The sequence below is a fragment of the Nicotiana tabacum genome, chromosome 11 (assembly GCF_000715075.1).
Source record: "Nicotiana tabacum cultivar K326 chromosome 11, ASM71507v2, whole genome shotgun sequence".
Classification (NCBI taxonomy): domain Eukaryota; kingdom Viridiplantae; phylum Streptophyta; class Magnoliopsida; order Solanales; family Solanaceae; genus Nicotiana; species Nicotiana tabacum.
This window is the reverse complement of record NC_134090.1, coordinates 26,903,279-26,928,067: the sequence shown is the minus strand read 5'-3', so window position 1 is coordinate 26,928,067 and position 24,789 is coordinate 26,903,279. Positions and strand designations below refer to the sequence as shown.

The 24,789-nt window shown below is 35.0% G+C and overlaps 3 protein-coding genes across 5 annotated transcripts; 1 reads left to right on the top strand and 2 right to left on the bottom strand.

Annotated features, from left to right (window-relative positions):
- Nucleotides 1-879: 879 nt before the first annotated feature.
- LOC107767129 (UDP-glycosyltransferase 86A1-like) lies at nt 880-4,609 on the top strand. The gene is made up of 2 exons (XM_016586051.2): nt 880-3,235; nt 3,562-4,609. Exons 1-2 carry the CDS (start codon nt 2,626-2,628, stop codon nt 4,461-4,463), a joined length of 1,512 nt encoding a protein of 503 aa, XP_016441537.1. The 5' UTR covers nt 880-2,625; the 3' UTR covers nt 4,464-4,609.
- On the bottom strand, nt 3,669-12,020 carry LOC107767130 (uncharacterized). Of its 3 annotated transcripts, none has more exons than XR_012696475.1 (8): nt 11,692-12,020; nt 7,011-7,120; nt 6,208-6,419; nt 6,009-6,100; nt 5,758-5,860; nt 5,510-5,652; nt 4,720-5,415; nt 3,669-3,715 (listed from the first exon to the last, which is right to left on the bottom strand). XR_012696475.1 is itself a non-coding variant. In XM_016586052.2 (7 exons), the coding sequence occupies exons 1-7, from the start codon at nt 11,917-11,919 to the stop codon at nt 5,302-5,304; spliced, it is 1,002 nt and encodes a 333-aa protein (XP_016441538.1). In that variant the 5' UTR covers nt 11,920-12,020; the 3' UTR covers nt 4,501-5,301. The 3 variants fall into 3 exon arrangements, 1 of the variants encoding a protein (XP_016441538.1); XR_012696476.1 differs by having other exon boundaries at nt 4,839-5,415; XM_016586052.2 differs by lacking the exon at nt 3,669-3,715 and having other exon boundaries at nt 4,501-5,415.
- A 5,019-nt stretch (nt 12,021-17,039) lies between these two features.
- LOC107767131 (protein EIN4-like) lies at nt 17,040-23,912 on the bottom strand. Its single transcript, XM_016586053.2, has 2 exons — nt 21,098-23,912; nt 17,040-17,899 (listed from the first exon to the last, which is right to left on the bottom strand). Exons 1-2 carry the CDS (start codon nt 22,850-22,852, stop codon nt 17,354-17,356), a joined length of 2,301 nt encoding a protein of 766 aa, XP_016441539.1. The 5' UTR covers nt 22,853-23,912; the 3' UTR covers nt 17,040-17,353.
- Between the last annotated feature and the right edge of the window lie 877 nt (nt 23,913-24,789).

The window sequence follows — 24,789 nt, the reverse complement described above, 5'->3', positions numbered from 1 at the left end:
TTTGTATTATTTTCTTGGAAAATACTTTATATAATTGTTTCTTACTAGGATTAAAGAAATATTTTGAGCACATATTATATGTTTTGTTCTACGAAGATTTTACCTGGAAAAAACAACCCGAAAATCCGAGAAAAACTGAGATTGAAAAACCGAGTTTTATTGGTTTGGTTTGGTCTTTAGATTTAATAACCTGACACAATTGGTTTGGTTTGGTAATTGTAAAATCCGAACCAACCCGGCCTATGTACACCCCTAATTGAACCTATACCCACTTTGCAAAAAAAAAATTGCAAACCTACCCACTTTACGATCAACTTCAGACTTATCAGGTCTTAAGTTTAAAAAAAAAACTAGTCTGAAGTAAAAAAATTGCACTTCAGATGCACTTAAGGCCAAATAGGTCTGAAGTGCAACCAATGGTTTCATGCACTTAACGCCAATAAGTCTGAAGTGAAAAATTGCACTTCAGATGCACTTAAGGCCAAAAGGTCTGAAGTGCAATAAACGTTTTCCTACACTTGCCAATAAGTCTGATGTGAAAATTTACACTTTAGATGCACTTAAGGCCAAAAGTTCTGAGGTGCAACCAATGCTTTTATGCACTTAAGGTCAAATAGGCCTGAAGTGCAAATTGCCCAGAAACAGAAATTTGATCTTCGAATTTGAACAATCCAATATACGATTTAATACCTAAATCTACTCCAAATGAGCTCAAATTTGAAACATAACTTCCAAATATCATCAAGAACAAACCACAATCACCAATTTGTCAAAACAACAATAACTCTAATGAACCCATTTTACAATTAAGAAAAAGAAGAAGAAGAAGAAGAAGAAGAAGAAGAAGAACCATAAGCAATAGTAAAAAATAAGGGCCACAACAGCTCAACACCGTAAAATATCATAAACTACCTTAAAATATGTTCACAAACACCATATAAAAGGTATCACAGTGGGGCCTGTCTTCTGTCCGGTTCTTGGGTCCGGTCGAGCCTCTTTGAAATTACATCCCTGCCTCTCGTCTAACTCGGGGCCTCCAAATTTGATATAATCAACGTGTTTTTACTCTTTTTTTTTTTTAATATGATATGAATTATTAAAGATATATGCATGAGACACAATCTACTAATTAATCTATTTCTTTCAAATACCCCACTAGAAACAGATCACAATTTCATTTTATAATACCTCGGGAGCTAATAAAACTATTTTAGTAAAATTTAATTCTCTCAATTCCCGGGCGATTGCACCAAAAATTGGAGTTTCTTTTGGATTTCCCTCTTGATCAATAACAACTGCAGCATTGTCATTACTGTTACCCGAAGAAGAATAAGAAGAAGAAGAAGAAGGAGAAGAAGAAAAAGGCTTGAAGTTGTTTAAACAGTGGGTACAAGTTAAAAGAAATTAAAATTAGTACAAATTAAATGGGAGCGACTAAATAGGGTACCCGTGTAATTGTTACGTTCAAACACATCCCAGAAATTAAAAGAAAAAGTAGCAAGACCACACTGTTTATTAACCAATTATTCACGACCCGACACAAAGAAAAGCAAAAGAGCAGAAGTTTGATATTGAAAGAAAGGGACAAACACATATGCAATGAACAGACAATGCAGTGCAATTATTGAAAATGAATGCAGCTTTAAGAATGACCTAGCCGCCACTAAAAGTCCAATTTCCCTAGATTCTTGCACAATGAATGCTGGCCATACATCAAGTAGCTTCTAGAAAGCCGGACAGATCTATCGAAAAAATTTATTATCATCCGGTGTTTATACAAAACAAACTCTTGCATATACACATATCTAAGTAACTCTTGGTTGCGGCACAATGGCCCATCTCATATCTTTAAATTCGACCTAGGAGAGGCTCCAAATTCACATAAATGCAGCTATAGGTACAGCCAGAGACCAACTTAGACAATTAATGTTCAACCCTTTTGCATCAAAGAACATAAGCCATCATCTTTTTCTAAAATAACGATGGTGTCCAGACCAGCTTACGCCCGCTTAAATTAATTTTACGGGGCACCTGCTACTTCCCACTAGCATAAAATACAAAGCAACCATCTCCATCCAAGCTCTTATATAAACAAACAAGGAAATAGGGGTGTTCATAAAAACCCGAAAAATCGAACCAAACCGAAAACCAAACCAAACCGACCAAAAAATCCGATATTTTTTGGTTTGGTTTGGTTTTGATTTTGAATTTAAAAAACCGATCAAATTTAGTATAGTTCTTTACCTTTACATTCTAGTTTGATTGGTAATTTTCTTTTGTTAAGTGTAAAAATCCATTTCGTGCTAAAAATAATATATTTTTAATTGAGTCCTTAAATTATTCATCACTATTTAATTCAATTATCATCTAATATATCTTGGTAAATAATAGATTTCTTAAAAGGCAATTGATTTGATAGTGTTACATTAAAAATGTGGTCGCCGGAATATGTGTTTGGTAGTGTATGTCTTATATTTAAGAAAAAATCGACAAATAACCGAAAAAACCGAAAAAATGACATAAACCGAATCGAGAAAAAACTGACTTACTTGGTTTGGTTTCTTTTAAGGAAAAAACCGATCCAAACCGAACCATGAATACCCCTACAAGGAAGCCATCTCCTATATGCCTGCACCTCCTTTGGTGCTATATATATTAATAATACACTTGCCTTTCTCAAACAAGGCAACCATCTCCTATACCAAAATGGGGGTAGAAGAACACCCAAAGCTACATGCAGTAATGATACCACTTCCTCTTCAAGGCCATATAAATCCATTTACCCATCTTGCCATGAAGCTTGCTTCAAAAGGTTTTACCATCACCTTTGTCAACACAGAATCAACTCACCAGCACATAGTTAGAGCTCAGTCACTTAAAGATGACGAGAACCCTTTCTCCCATGCACAGAAATCCGGTCTTGACATTCGTTACGCCAAAATTAGTGATGGTTTCCCACTAAGTTTTGAAAGGAGGGCCAAAGCAGGCCAGTTTGTGGAAGGTCTCATTCATGTTTTCGAAGCTCATGTGGATGACTTCATTGAAAATCTAATCCTTTCAAAACCAGACCCGCCCATTTCGTGTATAATAGCTGACAGTTTCCACGTATGGGCATCAACGATTGCCAAAAAATATAATCTTGTCAATGTTTCACTCTGGACTGAACCAGCAACAGTGCTTACTATCTACTATCACATGGACCTGCTCAAGAGTAAAGGCCATTTCGGATGTCATGGTAAGAACTCCATATCTTGAAGCTATTAGTACTGTCTATTCAGTGACTGCATTACATAATTTATTTTTTAAAACCGTGGCTTCCGGACCAGCTTACGCACACCTCGACTAATTCGATTGGATACCTGTTACCTCCTGCCAACAACAGGTACCAAGTAACTCTGTTCACCAAGGCTTGGACAGATAGAAAGAAATCACCTAATGCTTTTGTTTTTGCTGGGATTTGAACCTGAGACCCCATGGTTCTCAACCCACTTCATTGACCATATGCCACACCCTTGGCTACATTACATTATCAATTAGCTAATGAGTAATCATTTTGTCCAGATAAGTGTGAAGACACAATTAGATACATACCAGGAGTCCAAGCCATTGAACCAGCAGATTTACCTTCATATTGTCAAGATCCTGATTCAAGCACCGTGATGCCTCGTTTTGTTTTCAAGTGTCTTGAAGATGCACAGAAAGCAGATTTTGTCATCTGTAACACAGTGCAAGAGTTAGAGCCTTCAGCTATCTTAGCCATACAAGAGAAGCAGCCATTCTACGCAATTGGGCCAGTCTTCCCTGCAAGCTTTACAAAGAGAACAATTGCAACAGGCCTGCTGCCAGAGTCAGATTACACAGACTGGCTCAATAGCAAACAAGATGGTACAGTGTTATACATCTCATTTGGTAGTCTTGCTAATATGAGTAAACAGGATATTCTGGAAATAGCACAGGGCATTTTAATAAGTAAGGTGAGTTTCATTTGGGTGCTACGTCACAATATCCTAGGTTCTGGAGAAAGAAACATTTTGCCTCGTAAATTTAAGGAAGAAACTGTCGGTAGAGGACTGGTTGTGCCGTGGTGCTCTCAACTAGCAGTACTATCACATCCAGCAGTTGGAGGGTTTTTGACTCATTGTGGGTGGAATTCAATCTTGGAAAGCATATGGTGTAAAGTTCCAATGGTGTGTGTTCCTATTTTAACAGATCAATTCACTAATAGGAAATTAGTTGTTGATGATTGGAGGATCGGTGTGAATCTTTGCACTGGAAGATTAATCAGGAGGGAGGAAGTAGCAGAGAATATTGGAAGGATAATGAGTAAATCAGATGGTTTGAGGAAGAATATAGAGAAAACAAAGATGATCCTTCAGAATGCACTGTCTGATGAGGGATCTTCAAAGAAGAATCTCAACCAATTCATAGAAGAAATGAAGAACAAGATTCTTCAGAAAAAGTGAGATGGCTCACAAGAGCTTGCTACACATTACTCAATTACCAATTATGGTTCTGCAAAGCCAGAACTTAGCAAGTTATGTATTAGTTCTATAAAAATTGTTATGCAGTGAACAATTACACGACATAAATCAATAACTACGCCTTAAACTAGTTGGATCAGTTATATGAATCCTCAAAACTTTTACCGCGACCAGTTGAATTGATGGCATGACATAATTGCCCAAAAAAAAAAAAATAGCTCGGCAGATGCATTCATACCATAAAAATAGCATGTCAATTTCCTCTATATCCCAAGTTTGAATGTCCGATAATGACAAGGTGAAAAAAGTGTATTTGACAAAACACATCTTTTACTTCCTGTCTTCATGTGGACTTACTTTTCACAATTAAATTCTCCAGGACATGAACAACAATAGTTCGCCCTTGGGAAGCTTCTCAAACCAAACTGCACCATAATGTAACCTGGCCTTAAAACAGCCCCAAGCTTAACATAACACACAGCCGAAGTCAACAGAAACAATATACCATCTTGTTAAACTTTTGTTCATCCTTTTCTATATCTCATCTTACAACCGCAACACCACTTCATATGTTTCACGAGACAAAGTGCCTCTCTGCATGCATAGCTAGAAAGGACTGAAACTTTCATTCATCAAAGGAATCTCAGGCACTGACATTGTACACTCAAGTATTCTACTTCTATGCATCATTGATTTAGCTCGTTGGAGGACGATTTAAGAGTCAAAAACAACCCATGTTTATCTCTTTTTCAGTTTGTTAAGCTCATGGAACATTAATGTGGCTGCTTGAAAGATCATTTTTCCCATTAAAACCACAGGGTTATGAACCTACATAGACATGTGGCTTCTGGAACTTCCCATGAATCCACACTCTTCGCATGATCTTCCCATTCCGTCGATTCACTGACTGGACACAGCAATATTCAAGCTCAAGCTGCAAAAACGTTCACAAATATGTTAAAGCTTTTTGGTAATGGAACCAAAATACCTGTCTGTAGTTCCACAAAGTAGCCAACGGGAAGTAATACCTCAGTGAATCCTGTGCCACAGAAGAGATTTCTTACACTATCCAAGCAAAAGAAATAAGACCTTGTTCCATCAGAACGCATGTACTCCCTGTATCCTACTCTTTGCTCCGGCTCGAACCGAAGCATGGTCATATCATAAAGACCTGAGTTTCACACTTCCCGGATTCAGATACAAATTTTACAAATTACCAAAAGATACATTGCCAATGTTCTGCAAGTAATGTCTAATATTTAGGTCAGGTTATTACCGTAATCCCTGAATAACAACAGGCCTCCGGGCTTTAGAACAGAGAAGCATTCTGCGATTGCTCTTGACATCCTGTGAAGTGGCACTGCTGATAGCGTAAATATCTGGAAATTACAAATGAAATAACCATCTACTTAGACATTTGGTGAAATCAACACAATTGTGAATAAAAACGAGCCCTGATTTTTTTTAATTAATTAAATTAAAACAAAAACGAGCCCTGATCAGAGACATAATTAAGAATGTACATACTAGGGTAACAAAATCTACTCCCCCAATGCAGCTATCATTCTTGGTAGATATCGGTGGATCAGGGAAATCTTGCTTACTGCAGCTTTTTGCATCTGCACGAGCAAAACACATCCATTTAAAAAACCACCTCTTTGCTGTACCAGCAGAGAATGATAGATCATCTCTAATAAAATGCAAAAGAACTGGTACGTTTGCTAACCTAAGGAGCGCATATTCTGCTTCCGAGACAAACTTTCACAGCAAGAAGTGCAGACTAACCAGTTTGGAAATCCACTCACAGAGAAATCACATTGGAACGGGTAAAACCGTTCTTTAGCCAAGATTATATTAGCAGCTTCAATATTCTCTTTAGCCCTCTCAAGAGCCTCTTTGCTGCAGTCACAGGCATACAGAGAGATGCTCTTGTTTCCACTGCAAGAGATAAGCAAAGTTTCAGCAATGAGATCAGGATAATGCGATCTCAATCTTCGCATAGAACATTGAAATTCAATATTAACAAATGAACAAGTAGGTCAGCCTTACTATCACGAAGAGATGAAGCAAGATGAAATTGGATAAACCTAATCCTAATTGAGAAAGAAAGAAGATTCGTCAACATTGCCCTTAAATAAGGAAAAGTAAATACATCATCACCAAACGAACACAGCTCTGATTTCGTGTTTACTTATTTCTAGTCAGCAGTGCTGTTTCTAGGTGAGGTTGAATAGGAAGTAAAGACTCTACTCTTTAGTCATCCATTTGAGCATGGATGCCTCATATATCGTGTTTGGACCTAAATTTTGTGGCTACTTCAAAGTTTTAAAAAGAATAAGATGGCCAACTTAGGAATAGCTCCACTCAAGATAATCAATTATGGGATATCAAAATATCAATGAACAAGAAACTATCATAGAACTAGTGGCGTATAATTATGCACCTTAAATAAAGAGAGTTTTGCCACTTCCTCAGACTAAAAATGCTTAAACAAATAAGTCACTCAAAGCAAGTAAACTTCTTCCTCACCGTAATATTGGCAGAGCTGTACTACCATTTCCACATCCGACCTCCAAAACTGTCGAGCATTCCCCGCAAGAGGCTAGCTCAGGGAATTCCTTAAGCAAGTACCTCCGCTCCTACATGGAAGAAATTATGTTTAAGAAAAAACATAAAGTGGAATATAGGTTTTTCAAACAGTTAATAGAAACACTTATTCGTGCTGTACTGCCAATCAGGTCAACACAAGAGTACCTAAATATGCAACCAAAACAAATAGCAAAACAACAAGCAGATGGTGACTACTTGTCTTGAAAGACAATAACATGAAGATGTCATTTGAAGAAAAATAAATGAGTTTAGAAGCAGAGAAGAATAGCCAAAGCAGTAGCAGTTGGAGACCACCCCAGCTCTCATTCTAGTTGAGATGAGAAAAATAATCCTTTTATTTTCTTTTTATTTTTTAACATAAAAATTATCAGTTTAAACTCGCTATATGTTCTTTTTGATAAGGAACTCACGGTAAGTTCTTATTGTACAAAAGCATAGGAAACATTTTTGTACCAAGTTCTAGTAGTTGAACTGTGATAATGGTGATAGAAGAAGCCAATTTTTTTAAACCACACTCCTGTGTTCTATTTAGATTGATTTTGGAAAGAGCAACATTCTTTTTTCCCTTAGCCACCATTTAGTTTCTCACCACTATTGAAGAAAGGATTCCGAAAGATATCTACCAAGTTCAATTCCTTGCCAATTATCTAATACATAGAAACTCCTAGTCCCATAAAAATAGCACTAAACTCGAACCTCAAAATTAGATGTCTTGGACTTCGCACCTAAGGACTTGAGATTGAAACCCTGGTAACTTAGCTACAAAAGCTTGATTCCAATCCTATAGGCCTTGGACCTAAGTGTGTAACTCGCAAGACACCGCAGGAGGCCTCATGGATTAATCTTCATTGCTCAAGTCCAAAGAGGCACTAGTAAGAGAAAGGGGCGAAATAAAGAGCTTTGTGAGAAGACTTTAGCATATTGCTAACCATGTGAGCGGAGAGCATGCTTTCATTTGAAGTCTGTTGTAGAGAGATTTGTCTGTGAAAGAAATGTTCTACAAGAGATATAAAGTCAATCATTCAAGTGTAGCTTGTTGGCCAAGATAGGCAACATCAAACCCTTGATTTGTACACATACTTTGTTTTGTGGACTAGGTCATTTATATGGTCTAAAACTTTAGATTTGCATCACTGAGTTAAGTTGGCACCACAGTCCTAAACTCTTTTAAGAGTGAGAAAAAAGGCACTAGTTCAGTCATTCACGCAGCCCCTAGAGGTCATCTGAATGAGCTCTTAATTATTCCTTTGAAGTATGACACTTCCCCTTCTAGTATTTCACTTCCTCAGTCTAGTATGCAGCTAAGTTGCTCGGACTCGGACTCGGGTGCGGGTATCCGATACGGGGACGCATCCGAGTATCGGATTCGGCAAAATTTAAATCTTAAGATTCGGGGGTGCGGATCCTGATATGGATACGGGTGCGGGGATTCGGCTAAGAAAATTCAAAATAATAAAAAATAGAGCTATAAAAATATTGTAAATTTTGAGAGATATTCTGTGAAAAAACTTACATGAATATTGTAGAATATGAGACAAAAATACTACAATATTGAAGGTATGCCATTTTCCATAACTTAAATCTGTTTTATTTTTTATATTGAGAAATCAAAATCTCAATTTTTCTCCCAAATTTGTCGATGGACTCCGGTCAAAGTGTCTGAAGTCAGTTGACCGAATCCGGGACGTATCCCGCTCCCGCTCTCGTCCCCGTCTCGTATCGGGACGGGGACGGCACCAAAATCGAAGAGTCTGCGCAACTTAGGTATGCAGGTATCGTACCTTAGCTTCCTTGTTGTTGTGTCCAGATTTTAGCTTTTAGTATTAGCTTCCTACTATACCTCTTTGTCATTAGTGTTATGTAACACCTCTATTTTATAGCTCCTCAAATCATACCTTTCATGTCATGCCTCCTCATATAATTCCTCTCATATCGCAGCCTCTTGTATCATATTTCTCAAGCCATAGTTTCTCATACCAGAAGAAAATGAAAAGTGGGGTGCATAGTCAGAAGAAAATGAAAAGTGTGGAGCTTGGACCTCCATGGTCGACTTTAGCCACTGTGTTTCAACAATCAACTTCAAAACTACTTCTAAATATAGAAACTTCTTTTAGATATGAAAGTGATTGCATCAGTTAGTAGCAGAGGTTATAGCTAAGTATCTTTTGTCCACTTGTGGGATCAAATTCATAAGCCAACTCACCTTAACTTTTGTGCTGATTAAACTTAGCTAACAGAGCATACTATGAGCATCATCCAAGGGACAGGTGTTATCTATCTCTAGAAGAACATTCCTACAATCCTACTATAACTCAATTTATGAGGTTCAGATTCCAAACTTCCTTTACCACTGACAAACACTTTTGGCAAATGCACCAATGGGTTCCCATGTCGATGGCTATTATTGCACATTTAACTAATGATCTGTGACAAAGCAATCACTTTTCTCTTAGAATTACTAAACTTCAAATATTTCAGGAAAATCTCGGCTTTCTGCCACTTCTCTTACGCAAGAGAAACAACCCCATTAATTAAGCGTACAAATTTAACTATTGATCTTTAACAAGCAATCATTTTCCAATTAAAATTAGTAAAGTTCAAATCTTTAAAGAAAATCTCGGCTTTCTGTCACTTCCCTAACTCTCAACATCTAGAGAAATGACAACGGGGAAATGACGATATAACTGCTATAATAGTAGTGAGCAGTTATATAGGAAATACACCATAACTGCTACAATATTAGAGAGCGGAAATATAGGAAATACACCAATTAGCTTGAGTCGCGTGCTAGGCACCGTCTTAAGAAACTATTTCAGCAATGTGAAATGTTTCTCCAGGATTAAACAAGCCTATCTCTATTTATTTAGAGGATACAGGAATCAGCAAAATTAAATAATACACCAGCAAATCTCAAGAAATAATTAGAATAGAAATTTCTTGTAGAAAGAATAAAGGTTTTCTATATTTTCAATGGCTAGCTAATAAGGAACAATAGCTAATGATTAAAGAAGATTACTAAAGCTTTGGTTGGAAAGCAACTAACCAAAACGTGTAAGAAGGAAAGGAAAGAAAGGAAATGTTTCTGATGATATTTTGGAAGTATAATGTAAGCCTATATATAGGTTGTAAATAGGGCTAGAAATAAGACAAGTATATTGCACACTTGTCCCTACATATGCCACTTGTTATTTAGCATGACAATTGGTTAAGTTTCCTTGAAGATATTGCCACATGGACATAATGACTTCATGCAAGAAGCCACTTGCTAGTCCAAAATATCTTTTGAAATAAATTAATTTATCAACAACCGTAGCTAGTTCTGAGGCTGAGCGGCTAAGAAACTTCTTAGCTAATATTCCTTTAATAAATGACGTATTGCCTCTTGTGTCTATGCATTGTGATTGTCAAGCGGCAATAACTATTGCAAAAAATATATCTTATAATTGTACTAGTAGACACATGAAATCGAGACATGATGTCTAGAGCAGGTGCTAAGAGATGGAATAATTTTCATTGATTATATGAAGCCAGAAGTTATCCTCTAACTAAACCAATGGCAAGAAAACTAATTCTTCAAATCTCAAGAGAGATGGGGTTAAGACCAACATATTGTCAATAGATCCCATGAAGTAGGTTCATATGGGTAATAACAAAAGACACCAAACCTATTGCATTTGGACCATGCAAATCTTACTCCTCTTTGTATGAATTTTTTTCCTACATTCCTAAAATATCTTTTGATGTGGGGATTGTTGATAAATTAATTTATTTCAAAAGATATTTTGGAATAGTATGTGGCTTCTTGCATTAACCAATTGTCATGCTAAATAACAAGTGGCATATGTATGGACAAGTGTATAAGTGTCCAATATACTTGTCTTATTGCTAGCCCTCTTTAAAGCCTATATATAGGCTCACATTATACTTGAAAAATATCATCAGATACAGTTCCTTTCTTTCCTTTCCTTCTTACACGTTTTGGTTAGTACACTTTCCAACCAAAGCCTTAGTAATCTTCTTCAATCATTAACTATTATTCTTTAATAGCTAGCCACCAAAAATACAGTAAACTTTTATATTTTCTTCAAAAAATTCCTATTTTAGTTATTTCTTAAGATTTGCTGGTGTATTATTTAATTTTGCTGATTCCTGTATCTTCTAAATAAATAGGGGTAGGCTTGTTTAATCCTATATTCTTAGGATAGTGCCTAGCACGATTCAAGTTCCTATGCTCACTAAAATTATACTAGCAGTTATGGTGTATTTCCTATATTTCCGCTCACTAATATTATAGCAGTTATATCGTCATTTCCCCGTTGTCATTTCCCTACAAGACAAACAACCACATTAAAAACTTTACAAATTTAACCAAGTTAAGAAACAACATATGCAAATGCAAGATCACTACACTATCAACAGCAACCAATTTCCATTAAAATTATAAATTTGAAAACTTTCAGGAATCATGGCTTTCTGCCACCTGTCCAACGCAAGAAAAACAATCACATTAATAATGATTACAAATTTAACCAAGTTAAGAAACAAAATATACAAATGCAAGCTCAGGATACTATCAACAGAAACAGTGAATAATAGTTACCTTGAAGAATTTGCCAGTAGAATTGTGGCGAGTGTGGAAATTGTTCCATGCTTCAGAATCTTCTGAAGAAGAAAGGGTATGTTGATTTTGGGGAAAAGGAAGCAAGTAGTGGACTAGAGAAGGATCGTTTTCGATCTCGTGCCGAAGTTGGTCCCATTCAAAGTCCTTGCTATAGTAGTTTTCTGCTGCTGCCTTAATAATTTCTCCTTCCTCTCTGGGTTCCATCATCTCCCTTTGTTTCTTCTCTCTCTCTCTCTCTCTCTCTCTCTCTCTCTCTTCTTTACCAAATATTTAACAGATTTTGATTATTAGATTGAATAAAAACTGGAAAAGGAGTTAATGAAAACTCATATTTAGAGGTGCAGTTTCTGCAATTTTTTATTTATTTTTAACGTGTGAAGCAGTTTTTTGAGGTATAATTTTTGCTATTTCTTCTATTCTTGATATTTTGTGTAGTCTTTTATGTTGCTGTTTGGGGAATTTAATACTACTTTTCTGGTATTTTTGGTTAAATTATTTTTCTCACAATTATCGTTAAATATAACAGTTGGAGCTTATTAAATATTTGATGAAGACCAAAATTATTAACTTTCGGCAAACTTAAAAGATTAAAGTTGCTCAAACGTATATTTGATAGACTGATTTAAACCTGCTTCAAATATAAGGGACCATTTTTGTTATTTTCTCGGATAAGTTACTCAAATCTAATATTTACACTAAATCATAAATATTAGTTTGTAATAATTAAATACAAAATTAAATTACATCTTAAATACATTTTAATCTATAGAAGAAAGATAATTAAATGAATACACATATTATGTCTTCATTGATTTTACATAAACATCAAGGCGCTTAATTATTAATTTATTATATTTTCCCGTGTATGTTGTATGAGTAGTTTGTCCTGTATGGTTTTTATTTTTTTAATATACTAAGAGCTTCAATTTTGATATGAGTTAATAATCCGTCAATTTTCACTTCTTGTGACATCTACGTAGTGCAGTTGTTTTGACGTCAAATTTTGAAATCCTTCATATCTGTGGTTCTAAATTGTAGTAGAATTGTATTTTTTTTTCTTCTTTTGACAGCTTCCTCTTTCAATATCTATAGTCCAAATAAGGACATATATAATGAGAAGATATATTTGGGGGGGGGGGGGGGGCAGATAGGGTGTGCAATAAGGGACCATAGAAGAGGGGGCCAAAGGAATAATCTATCTATACTATATTAAAAGCACGAAGACCCTTAGCGAAATGTCGTTCGCCTTTTTTACCCTTTAAGAATTAATTTTGCACTAGACAAAATAGTTATTTAACTCATTTTCCTAATATTTAGGACTTGAAAATTAATTACTATATTTTAAGTATTAAATCATTCCTTATTTAAATTGGGTAGAAAATCCTAAAATTTAGGACTTTAAAATCAATTTAACTTTTACCTTATATTAATCACTTAAAAACAAAAACACCAACGTTTCCTTTCATTAACAAGAGATATATTACCTATTATATATTTTCTTAATTCTACAATATCAGTAAAATACTATTACCAATGAATTAATATTTTTCTAGAATAGATTATTGAAACTTAAAACTAACGGGTTTTTTTTGTCTCAATTATAAATAAACAAAAACTGTAGTCCTTGGAGTATGTGTCAAGTAGTATAAGAAATAATTTATTGAATAGACAATTAATTATTTCTTAATATTTAACAGTTAAATGAATTAAAATTTTATGCATTAAAATCTTTCTTATTTGAATTATTCAGAAAGTTCTACCATTTACAACTTTAAAACTGTTTAGAGTTTACTTTATACAAATCTATGTTTAGGAGTTTAAAATTAATTAAAATTTTACTTATTAATTTTTTTCTTATTTAAATTATGTAAAAAGTCCAAAACCTTTAAAATATTAAGAGTTTATTTTATGTAAATCTTACACTTAAAAACTTATACTATATTAAAAGCACAAAGGTCCTTGGCAAAATGTGTTCGTTTTTTTTACCATTTTAAAATTAGAGTTCACCCTAGACAAAAAAAAGTTATTTAATTATCTCCTAAGATTTAGGACCTTTAAATTAACTAATTTTTTGAAGAATTTAAAATAAACTATATAACCATATTCTATTTACCAACGCCATATCTTTTAGACAAGATAATTACTTTCGCTGTCTTTTAATTTTGATACAAAGTTAGAAAGATTCTAAGTCTATATGAACGAACACTATGTATCTTGATTACAAAAAACAAATATTACCACCATGTAAGAAATAGACATATAGATTTCAAGGGGGGAAAAAGACTCAACCCGAGAAAAAAATTAGAACATATTTTAAATCTTTAAATCTCTTTGTTATATAAAAATAATTTATTTTCTACATAAAATATTTATTTTAGAATGTTGACAAATTAAATTAGGTTTTATTTATTATTCTTCATGGAAATGGAAAACTAATTATACTTACTTATAATCTATAATCGTAATAAATATTGTTTACTAAACCTTCCTCTGCGTTAGAAAAATCAATTCTTTAAATATATAATTCTCTACTATATACCACGTACTTTTTATATTTAGCAAGTATTTTAAATTTGTAATATTTTTTGTTATAAAAAGTAGCTTACCTTCAATTTTCTACATAAAATATTTGTGTTAGAATCTTGAAGATAAATTAATTGTGAAAAGGTTACCATTTATTTTAAAGCTTCATTATTTTTTGTATTCATTATTTGATAATTAATAAAAAAAAATGTTATTATTTCCTTTTAGGGTGATTTTAGGAATGCACTATATCTCCTTTTCAAAAATTTAAGTTATTATTCTATTTTTCAAGCTTTTAATATTTTTAAGAAAAATAATAACTATTTAATTAATATTATTGGATGAAGATCTAAGAAAATTTGTTTAAAGAACAACTTCCTGAAGACTGGCCTAATTAGGTGACTGAAGTTTTATGAAAAATTACATTATTTAGTAGATATATTTGGGAATGTAGTGACGCATCTACCGAATAAACAATCAGGTTAAATATTTATATCCAGTAGTTAAAGTTTATAATATTTTGATGAAATAAAAATTTTGACAAATTATGACGTAATATAATACTATCATTGGTCTAATTGATAGTCGAAATTTGTATTACTTGTATTCCAAAGAGATGTTAGACGAGATACAACAGCATGACATATTTATTTCTTATTTCACAAGATATTATATTATATAACTAATTCAACTATATTCATCATCTTTGTATGTTAAGAAGATATTGTTTCAATGTATACAATAATTTATTTATTTTATATATTTTATACTGAATGACGCGAAACACACGTGCAACGCACGTACACTAAAGCTAGTACTATATTAAAAGCACGAAGGCCTTTAGCGAAATATCGTTCACTTTTTTAACCCTTTAAAAAATTACTTTCACATTCGACAAAATAGTCATTTAATAATTTCTCAAATATATCGGGGGTGAGGCGGGGTTGGATTAGGGTTGATCTTTGATGGCTTGCAGTTTATGTTGAACACACACTATTCTTGCTGTTTATCTTAGCCCCGGGCCTTAGACTCTGGTTACTGTTATTGCATGTCATTCATCTTTTGGTTTTTATGCTTCTGTTAGTATTATTGTTTCTACTGGAGTTACTAATGAATTCTCTTTTCTTGTTTTTTATTTTCGTCTTTCTGAGTCGAGGGTCTATCGGAAACAGCCTCTCTGCCCTATTGGAGCAGGGGTAAGGTCTGCGTACACAGGGGCGGCCTCACAATTTTGTGGCCAAAAGCCAAATTTTATAAGGGGCCTTAACTTTTTTTTTAAAAAAATATTTATTTATTTAGTGTCTATTTTTATAGCGTTTCTTAGATACAAAATTATTAATAATTTTCTTATAATCAATAACTTCTAATAAATCTTTCTTAATTGAAAACATAGCTAATCTATTTAACCTTTATTGAGACATTGTTGATCTTAGGTGAGATTTTATCAATTTTAATTTCGATTTTATTTTGCTGAAACGACGGAAACAAGAGTTATTAACATTATTCCATAAGTATTATAGACATTGAAAAAAGAATCAATATTTTTTATCTGACCGAGTGTATCAATTAAACTGTTATCTTCTAATTATACTATTTTTCTTAATATTTTTAACTCAGAAAATAAATCTAAGCCATCAATATCGAATTGATTATTCTACTTTAGGGAACATTCAACATTAAGGCAATATTTTTTCAAATTTTCATCATCTAGTGATCTTAATTTTTACCGCTAAATAGAAAACCAAAAATATTTTCATATGTTTCGAATTGTTCAAATCTATTTTGAAGTGAAAAGAATAGCCTTGTCTACTATGTATAAAGTAATCAACTCCAAAGTACTCTTCGAAAGATTTTGAGATTTTATTATCAACATTCTCATCAAATTGTTATTTCCTATATATCATTGTTGCTCTGATGGTAAGCAACTTCCACTTCCAACCAAGAGGTTGTGAGTTCGAGTCTCTCCAAGAGCAAGGTGGGAAGTTCTTGGAGGGAAGGATGCCGAGTTTCTATTTGGAAACAGCCTTTCTACCCTAAGGTAGGGGTAAGGTTGCGTACACACTACTGGGTTGTTGTTGTTGTTGTTGTTGTATATATCATACGTTTCATACAAAATTCGGGTTCGATATTCATTTCAAGTGCAATTTTGACAGAAATCATAGCAGCTGCAAATCCTTTTTCTCTATACTTGTTAAAGAAAAAAATCAAACTTTTTCATTTCGCAATTTTTTTTTTAAAACTTATACACATCCTATTAGGTGTAACAAAAAATGGGGCCCCAAAAAATATGGGGCCTAAAACAGTTGTTTTAATTGCTTTATGGAAGGGTCGCCCCTGTGCGTACACATTACCTTCTCCAGACCCCACTATGTGAGATTTTACTGGGTAGTTGTTGTTGTTGGACTTCTGCAACACTATCTATCCTCAACCTGCTACTGTAGCTCATTGTCTGTACTTTATATACGTCAATTTCTATGTTATGCATGGTCATTCTTCAAAGTATATTTGGCCACAAAAAGAATTTCTATAATAATGGGATCCGGACAAGCTTGTGCCACCTCGATTATACCACCGGGTACTTGCTACCTCCTGCAGCCTGTGGTTCACGCCTGTGATCTGAAGCAAGAGACCTCATGGTTCTCCTTCCTCTACATTGGCCGTTGGGCCATTTTATCGAACAAAACTCCTAAAAACATTAGTGAAAGTTAACGAAGTTGGAAACCAAAATTAAAGACCAAGTGCCAGGAGAAAATTTTCAAGCACAAGCCTGTCATATGGATTAATTGAGATCAGAAGAGATCATGTGTGAGGAGTAAGTATCAGACTCTCTTAAAATCAGTAACATTCTCCTTGTTTCTCGGGGAAAAAAATGATGGAACCCATACATCTTACATATCTCACTTCAACATAAGCCAAGAACTGAAAACTTGCAAGCTGACCTATATAGTTACATAGTGGAAACTACATGGTTAGGAAGAAGCTGGTTTCATCTAACAAAGATGTAACGTAACGCTCTATCTCTCTCTATATTGGTATGATTAACGTTGTCCGATCTCCGGCTCCTGCTGTTTCCAGGACCATTTTGAGGTTTGTTTTCACCATTAGTAGTGCCACTACCTCACAAGCCATCAACACCACCCCGTTGAAGGACTCTTTGAAGTTCATCAGCCAAGCCTTGTAAGAGAACAGGTTTCCTTATTAGACCATTCATTCCAACCTGTAGGCATCTTTCCCATACATGTTCCTCTGAACTTGCAGTTAAGGCTATGATCAACGGCCAACTACGGCTGCGAAATTTGCGCACCCTCAATGCCACTTCAAATCCATCCATTTCTGGCATTTGAAGATCCAAAATGACAACTTGAAAGGTTGTTAATGAAGGGCCTAGAGCACTTAGGCATTGAAAACCAGTTGAAACAGCAGTTACTTGGCAACCTAGTTTTTCGAGCAGCTTTCTTGTTACCAGTCTATTTACATCGTCGTCGTCCGCGAGGAGTACATTTAGGCCTCTGAACATTGTGCTGGAAATTGGTTGCTCCAAAGGATTTCTGTATTCAAACATGCGTTTCCTAAAAGACGACTGTTTTTGAAATCTGAGGATAAGAGTCATCCCTTGTGCGTGGCCCTGGGCATTCGAAGACATCCATATATTTCCCTGCATCATCTGGAAATTTTATGCAAAAAAACATGCAGGTCAGAGTAAGCAATGTGGGGATACAGTTATTACTTAAATCACATTCACGAGCAACTTACTGCTTCAGATAGCAGAGATAAGATCCAGAAAGAAAAGAACAAAAAATATCTTGTCTGGATTATTTATCAGTATCATACGCAACATCTAGAAACTTAGGACCCGTTCGGCCATAGATTTTGCCAAAATATATTTGGGGGTTTTAGGCAAATACATGTTTGGCCATAAATTTTATCTTCATTTTGGCAAATTCCCAAAACCCAAATCCCAAAACCAGCTGGCCCAAAATATCACTATTACATTTTTTAAAAATTGCCCCAAACTTTTGTAGTTTATAAAAGAGCCCACCATTTATTATTTTGTAATAATGTTGTTTCGTTTTCTCGGTCATCTGATAGTGTATTATGTAGTTCATTATAAAAAAGATAATTTTGTACAAAATTTATTTATGTAAAGGACTATGGTTTGCGATAATATAATAAATGTTATTGATAAAAGGTATTGTTGGGTATTTGTGATAGTTTTTAGAACTTGTGGATATAAGTCATGTTGCATGTTTTTAAAAAAAAAGTGAAATATGTTTTGAAAACTTATGTCTAAACACATTTTCATCTTCAAACCAAACTTCACCGAAATCAGATTTTTCAAAACAAATTTGGAAATACATGGCCAAATGCTAGCTTATGTGCAATGAAAAAAACAAAAATCAAGAGAATATAATCAATTCGAAGGATGAAACCTCATACCAAAGGAGAAAAGGCCCTGTGTTCAGACTAGTTTCAGCCATGGTGGGTGATAGTTAAGAGTAACAAAAGCATACTACAATGACATTTCACAACTTTAAAATTGAAAAACATAGATGTCATAATTTCAAAATCACATGATCCATAGTCACACCGGGAAAAATCAACTTGAACAATCAGTTGATTCAGATATTTCTACAAGTTCACTGAAAGCACTCCTTGATCTTATGACATCCGAAACACTAAATTTCCAAACTTCCAATACTCAAATTAAAGGTAAACGGCAATATGTACCCATGCTGTCTGCAGAAGCCCGAGGTTTCAAGGAGTACCAATTGCGCTGGAAGTTATGATACAAAGACAGTGAAGGTATATCTTAAACCCCAGTCAGGATGAGTAATTTATCGTATGATTATTTACCAGTAGTATACACCGTTTCATAGTCAGAGGCTACTATTTTCTCACATTACACCTAGACATCGAAAAATTCAGCCTGGAAGCTCAACTAGCGAATATTCTTCTTCAATATTCCTATTTGGCTGATTAAACATAAACATATGCAAGTAAGGAGTCCCAATCTATCTCACCCATTAAGGCTCTAAAGCAACTTGATAGAGTAAGGATTTGAAGTTTATGGGTTCGGGATTCCAGTCAAATTTAAGTTATTGGGTTCTAAATTAATAATTTTACACACAAGGTTTGGAAAAAAGTTACTGGGTTTGGCCCGAACCCATAACCTACACACTAGCTCCGCTCCTAAGCAGGTACCATTTACTCAATGCATTTGCTGGAGCTTCTGATAATTCTGCCAATATTTTCATTATAGAAGAATCCTGAACTTTCCCTGCTCATTTTGGAATTAGTTAGGAGACATGACGTCAAGACCACAAACCAGCAAAAACCAACCCATTGGACTCAACTAAATTGAAGCCAACTTCTTTATCTGGATGCTTAAGCACACATCTTTCTTCTCATATCCCCCCCACCCCACCCCACCCCCCCACACAAAAAAAAAAAAAAAAAAAAAAAAAAAAAAAGAGAACCCCTCCCTCCCTCAGACCCTCACACACAAACATCTGTTGCATGAAGATGTGCAGCTTAACATATCTATTTAGGTGATTATCTGAATAAAGATGCTTGTGTGTAGTTTCGCATTAGGAACTTAAGTGAAGCTAACTTACATGTTACCTATTTAAGAGAACTCACTACTATTCTCTATTCTTACCAGGATAAGAATGGTTTACATGGTATTTTTGGTAGTCGGTTCCAGATCTCTCCTATTTGGCTATTTCAATTTTGTTTAGAGGTAAAACAAATTTCAGAAGAAACTTCAAAAAAATTTAGTATGCTCAAGTGATGAGGCTTCGACAACTGCATAAACTTCTCCCTCCAAAATTACTTCCACTAAAAGATAAGCACAAAGAGGTTGAATGCCAGTATAATATGAACATATGGAACATTTCGCAGTTAATATGTACACTTGCCATCTCTCCAGCATATTGGGGCCTAGAAACCTCTTAAGCTAATCCTTCTACAGATGAAGAGCAATTAAAGAACCATCTTCCACACAAGAAGAAGTCCTCAAGCTGCATCTTGTTCTCTTAGATTTCAGCAACCCAGTGGTCAATATGAAAAAAGGGGACCTACATTTTCATAAAATCATTCTATCAAATAGTTTAGCAAAAAAGTCTGAGTTGGAAGTGTTGTCAGTTATCCATTTATAATCATTAACTCGAGTTCCTCCATAAAAGAATTTTCTTTTTGGGTTACTGAGTGGGTGATCTTACCAAAACCTGAACCTCAAGGGAGCAGACCGATCCTTCACATTCAACCAACAACAACAACTACTACACCTCAGTTCGAAACAAGCTGGGGTCGGCAATATGAATCCTCATTCCTATCATTTAGCTCAACTCATATCAGATCCTTCACAATCAACCTTTCTTTTTAAGACAGTTTGGCATTTGTTGGCAATCTTTGGAAGACATCAGTCCTCCTCTGACCATTTTATGGAATTTTTTTGAAATGGTCAACTCCTCTGATCATCTTATTCTATGCATTTCCCACTTTAGGAAGTTTTAAATGTTTGGCAAACTTCTATCAGTCGCCACACTTTATGCACCATTTACTTGTCTCAATTTTTTTAAACAATCTAAAGTTAAGAGTGTGATTTGTATTTTTTAAGATCAGATTACTTCACGCGTACTGACTATACTAGATTCCTCTACCACGATAAATATAGTACACAACTAAGAGTTGCCCCTAAATCTCCAAGCAAAGTCATATTCAATACCTACACACAGACACACATTCCAGCATGTACGAATATCACTACAGGCCATGAACATTACTTCTTATAGATGTTCAAGAACTATAATTATCTGCAGATAACTACAAACTAAATCAGGAAAACAACATGTATTCTAACCTGGACAAGCTTTTTGCACATGCTGAAACTCAAGCCCTCCGTTACCTCCTTGCTATTATGCCTACTTCCACCAAAGTGAATGGTGGAGATTGAGCTATCTGATTGAGTGCCTTCAAGACTAACCTCAATTTCAAATTTTATAGTCACATATTCATCTGTCGCGTTTGCTCTTCTTGTTCCCCAAACTTTGTCATTCCCACCATCTGCTCCAATCTCTATAACCACCCTGAACACAACGGAGCCTTTTCCGACGCTGACGTTTAATAAATGTCCAACCATATGCAGCAAAACTTGAAACGTTCTCTTTTCATCGCCCATTACCTGATTAGGCAAAGAAGTCGGAACATCCGTAGAAAACCCAAACCCCTTGTAAACGCACAAGCACTTAACAAGACAAGACGCCTCCCTGACCAGTAAATGCAACTGAAACGGCCTCATTTCTACTGGGAACCGTCCGTCATCTTTGGCCGATATCTCCATCGCATCATTTATTAACGTCGAGAGAACAGTGCTTGTTTTCACCATTGTTTCAACAATAATCTTCTGGTCAGCACTTGATTTCTCATCTTGAAATATGGAGAGCAAACCCAAAATTGAGTGCATTGGCCGCCTCATCCCATTGTTCATCACCTTCTGAAATGAAGCTCTCGCCTGGCTTGCCTTCATAGCGTTCTCTTTAGCCTTCTGTAGCACACGATTCCTCATTTCTAATTTCTCCCTCATTGTCTGAGACTCTTCAAGCACAGTGGCATGTGATAATGCCACAGCCACCTGATCAGCAACTACTTCTACTATCTCCATCTCATTATAGCTCCAGACTCTACCGTCAGCACTCGAAAGTACCAATACTAAAATGGCGTAACGAGTGTCAACCAACTCTGGAGTCCCACCTTTGAAGTCCGAAGCACGAAGCAATGGCATCCGAATTGCCGCAACAGCACATGGTTCACCAGATCCTCCACTGCTCGAGACTGCAAGAACTGAATCTTGCCTCAGTATCCTTACCCCCTTGTTCTTTGTTATCTCTAACACATCCGGATCATTAATCGGGAGCGAACGATGAGATTCTGCTGCAGAACTAGGGCTTAGCTCATGTGTCAAGTTCATTTGTGACCTACTTTCATTTGGCATCCAAACTGCACAATTCTGCAGCTTCAAGGTTTTCGAAAGTTCAACCAGAGTAGTGTACAATATTGTGTGCTTATCAAGTGACTTCCTAATTTCTTGCGTCAACATACGGACGTGCATGCTTGCCTCAGTTTGTTTCTTCATAATAACAACCTCTTGATCTAGCTCTAAAACATTCTGTGCCAAGAACAATTCTCTGACTTTTATCTTAAGGAGAAGAGGGAACAGAGTCAAAAGGGTGATTGCAGTTGCACAAGAGACGAGGGCAGTAAGGATTTTGGCAACTGTTAGGGACAATATCAATTGGAATGAAGGGTGAGGACCATAAGTCCATCCATTGAGCAAATGTGTCAATCCACAAAGAACTATAAACAACACGAATTCGACAAGAACCCATTTAAAAGGAAGATTGGAGCGGCTAATGAAGTAAAGCAACTCAAGAGGGATAGAAAAGTAAGCAACAGCAATAAAGAAGTCACTCACTTTTTGGCACTCCAAAATGGTGCTTATGCTCCAAAAACCATCTTCATCACAGCAACCAAAGAGTTCATTATCATTAGCTGAAACAGATATAATGACCAAAGAAATCAACAGTCCAAGAAACAACCCTCTTAACATTGCCAACATCTTAATCCCTTTTCAGTCCATCCACTAGGCAATCTTGAATATATCAGGAAAATATCAACTGAATTAAAATGAAAAGAGAACAACCTGTGGACTAATGCCCAAGTTCCTAGAATGAGATCTCATTGGCTCAAAGCCTCTACTATGTATTCTCAGATAACATAAGCCCTCAATATAAAACTAATAAAAATGATCTGTCACATGTCTAGATCTAACCTACATACATGCTTAAAGATCTAGCATACCCTTTTGACCCAAGTCCCCAAATTTTCAATTAAATTAAAATTCATCAAACTATTCTTCTCACAGTTAAGTTCTTTCCTAGATTTTCTTCTGTACACTAAGCAAAAATGAAACCCCAGAAAAAAAAATAGAAAAAACTAGTAAAAGAGCAACAAAGTTCTAATCTTGAGCTAATATGGAGAGAGAAAATTGATCTTGAAGGAAAAAAAGCACCTTCCTGTGGAGATTTAAGCTCCACAGGAAAATTCTTCGTATAACAGAAAAGTTGGTACTGTTTTCAAGAATCTTTAACTAATTTCCTCAATACAAGAAAACCCAAAAGAAAAAATCTTAAAAGGACCTTAATTGCATAGAAATGAAGCAGGAAGGTGAAAAGTAGGTAACTTTGATCTCAAAATGATACCAACAAAACAAAAGGACACAAATCCTCTTACCAAAATGCCACCTTTTGAAATGGGAAACACCCAAAAACACTTTGTCAAAGCTAACAAGTTAGTTAAAACTACAACACACAAAATCAAGAAAACCCAAAAAATTGACCCCCTTATTACTATTTGAGCTAAGACTAAAACCCAATTACTAATTAGATTCTTTGACTTATTGTTGAAGAAAAAAGACACCACCTTTACCCCTTTTTCATTGAGGAAAATTGGTCTACTCGTTTTGAAGAAAAAAGAATGAGTAAAGCAAGATCAAGAAAAGAGGAAAATTCCAATAAATTTCTTTATTTATTTAATTTTGCATATTTATAATAATTGAAAATTATTTTTATGGGTCCACAAAGCTTACATGAAGAGAACCTAGACGTTCTGAATCCATGTCACTGTCTGTCAATCACAACAAGGCTCTAAAATAAGGTAAACTCAAGAGTGCTTTTTGCAAAATCACATTTTTTATGTGCAGTTCTTTTCTGAAGTTATCTCCTATTTTTTGGGTGTATATGTACGGGTCGGAAACTTTTCTAATGTCTTTTTTGGCAAAAAATACATTTCTACTATTAAAAAAAAGTTACGTAAATAACTAAAATGCAACATAATACTGCATTTTACTTTAACGAAAAGTTAGCCGTTAAAGAAAAATGCAGTACTATACTGCGTATTATTAAAAAATTATTTTTTTAAGGAAAACGCAGTATAATACCGCATTTTTCTTAAACGCAATATTGTACTGTGTTTCCCTATTAATATTGGGCTCACTTCTGCAGAACCTGTTGGGAATATTTTTTTTAATGCAAAATGCAGTACAATACTGCGTTTAAGGAAAATACAGTATTATACTGCGTTTTGCTTTAAAATTTGGGCCCACCAATAAGTGTTCTGCGGATAACTGACATACCAATAATTCAAATACATAAAACGTGGTATTGTACTGCGTTTTACATAAAAAAAATTCTGCACCCCAAGCTTATTTAAAGGCATTTGAATTTTATGAAAATCCATTCAATACTTTCCTTCAAACTTCCGTTTATACTTCTCTCTTTTTCTTATCAATCATTTTTTTAAAATGTCTGAAGAGCCAAAAATAAGGGTTTCATTATATTTGGGGGGGGGATGAGGTTGTGCCGGAGAATAACTTTGTGAGGTATAGCTCACCTCCATAGTGTCATGTTAAATTGCCGCTTACAATGGAGTACGATAAATTGGTGTCGTTGTTACGTAAAAAAATGAGTCAGAGGAAGCGTTCGGTTAACCTTAAAG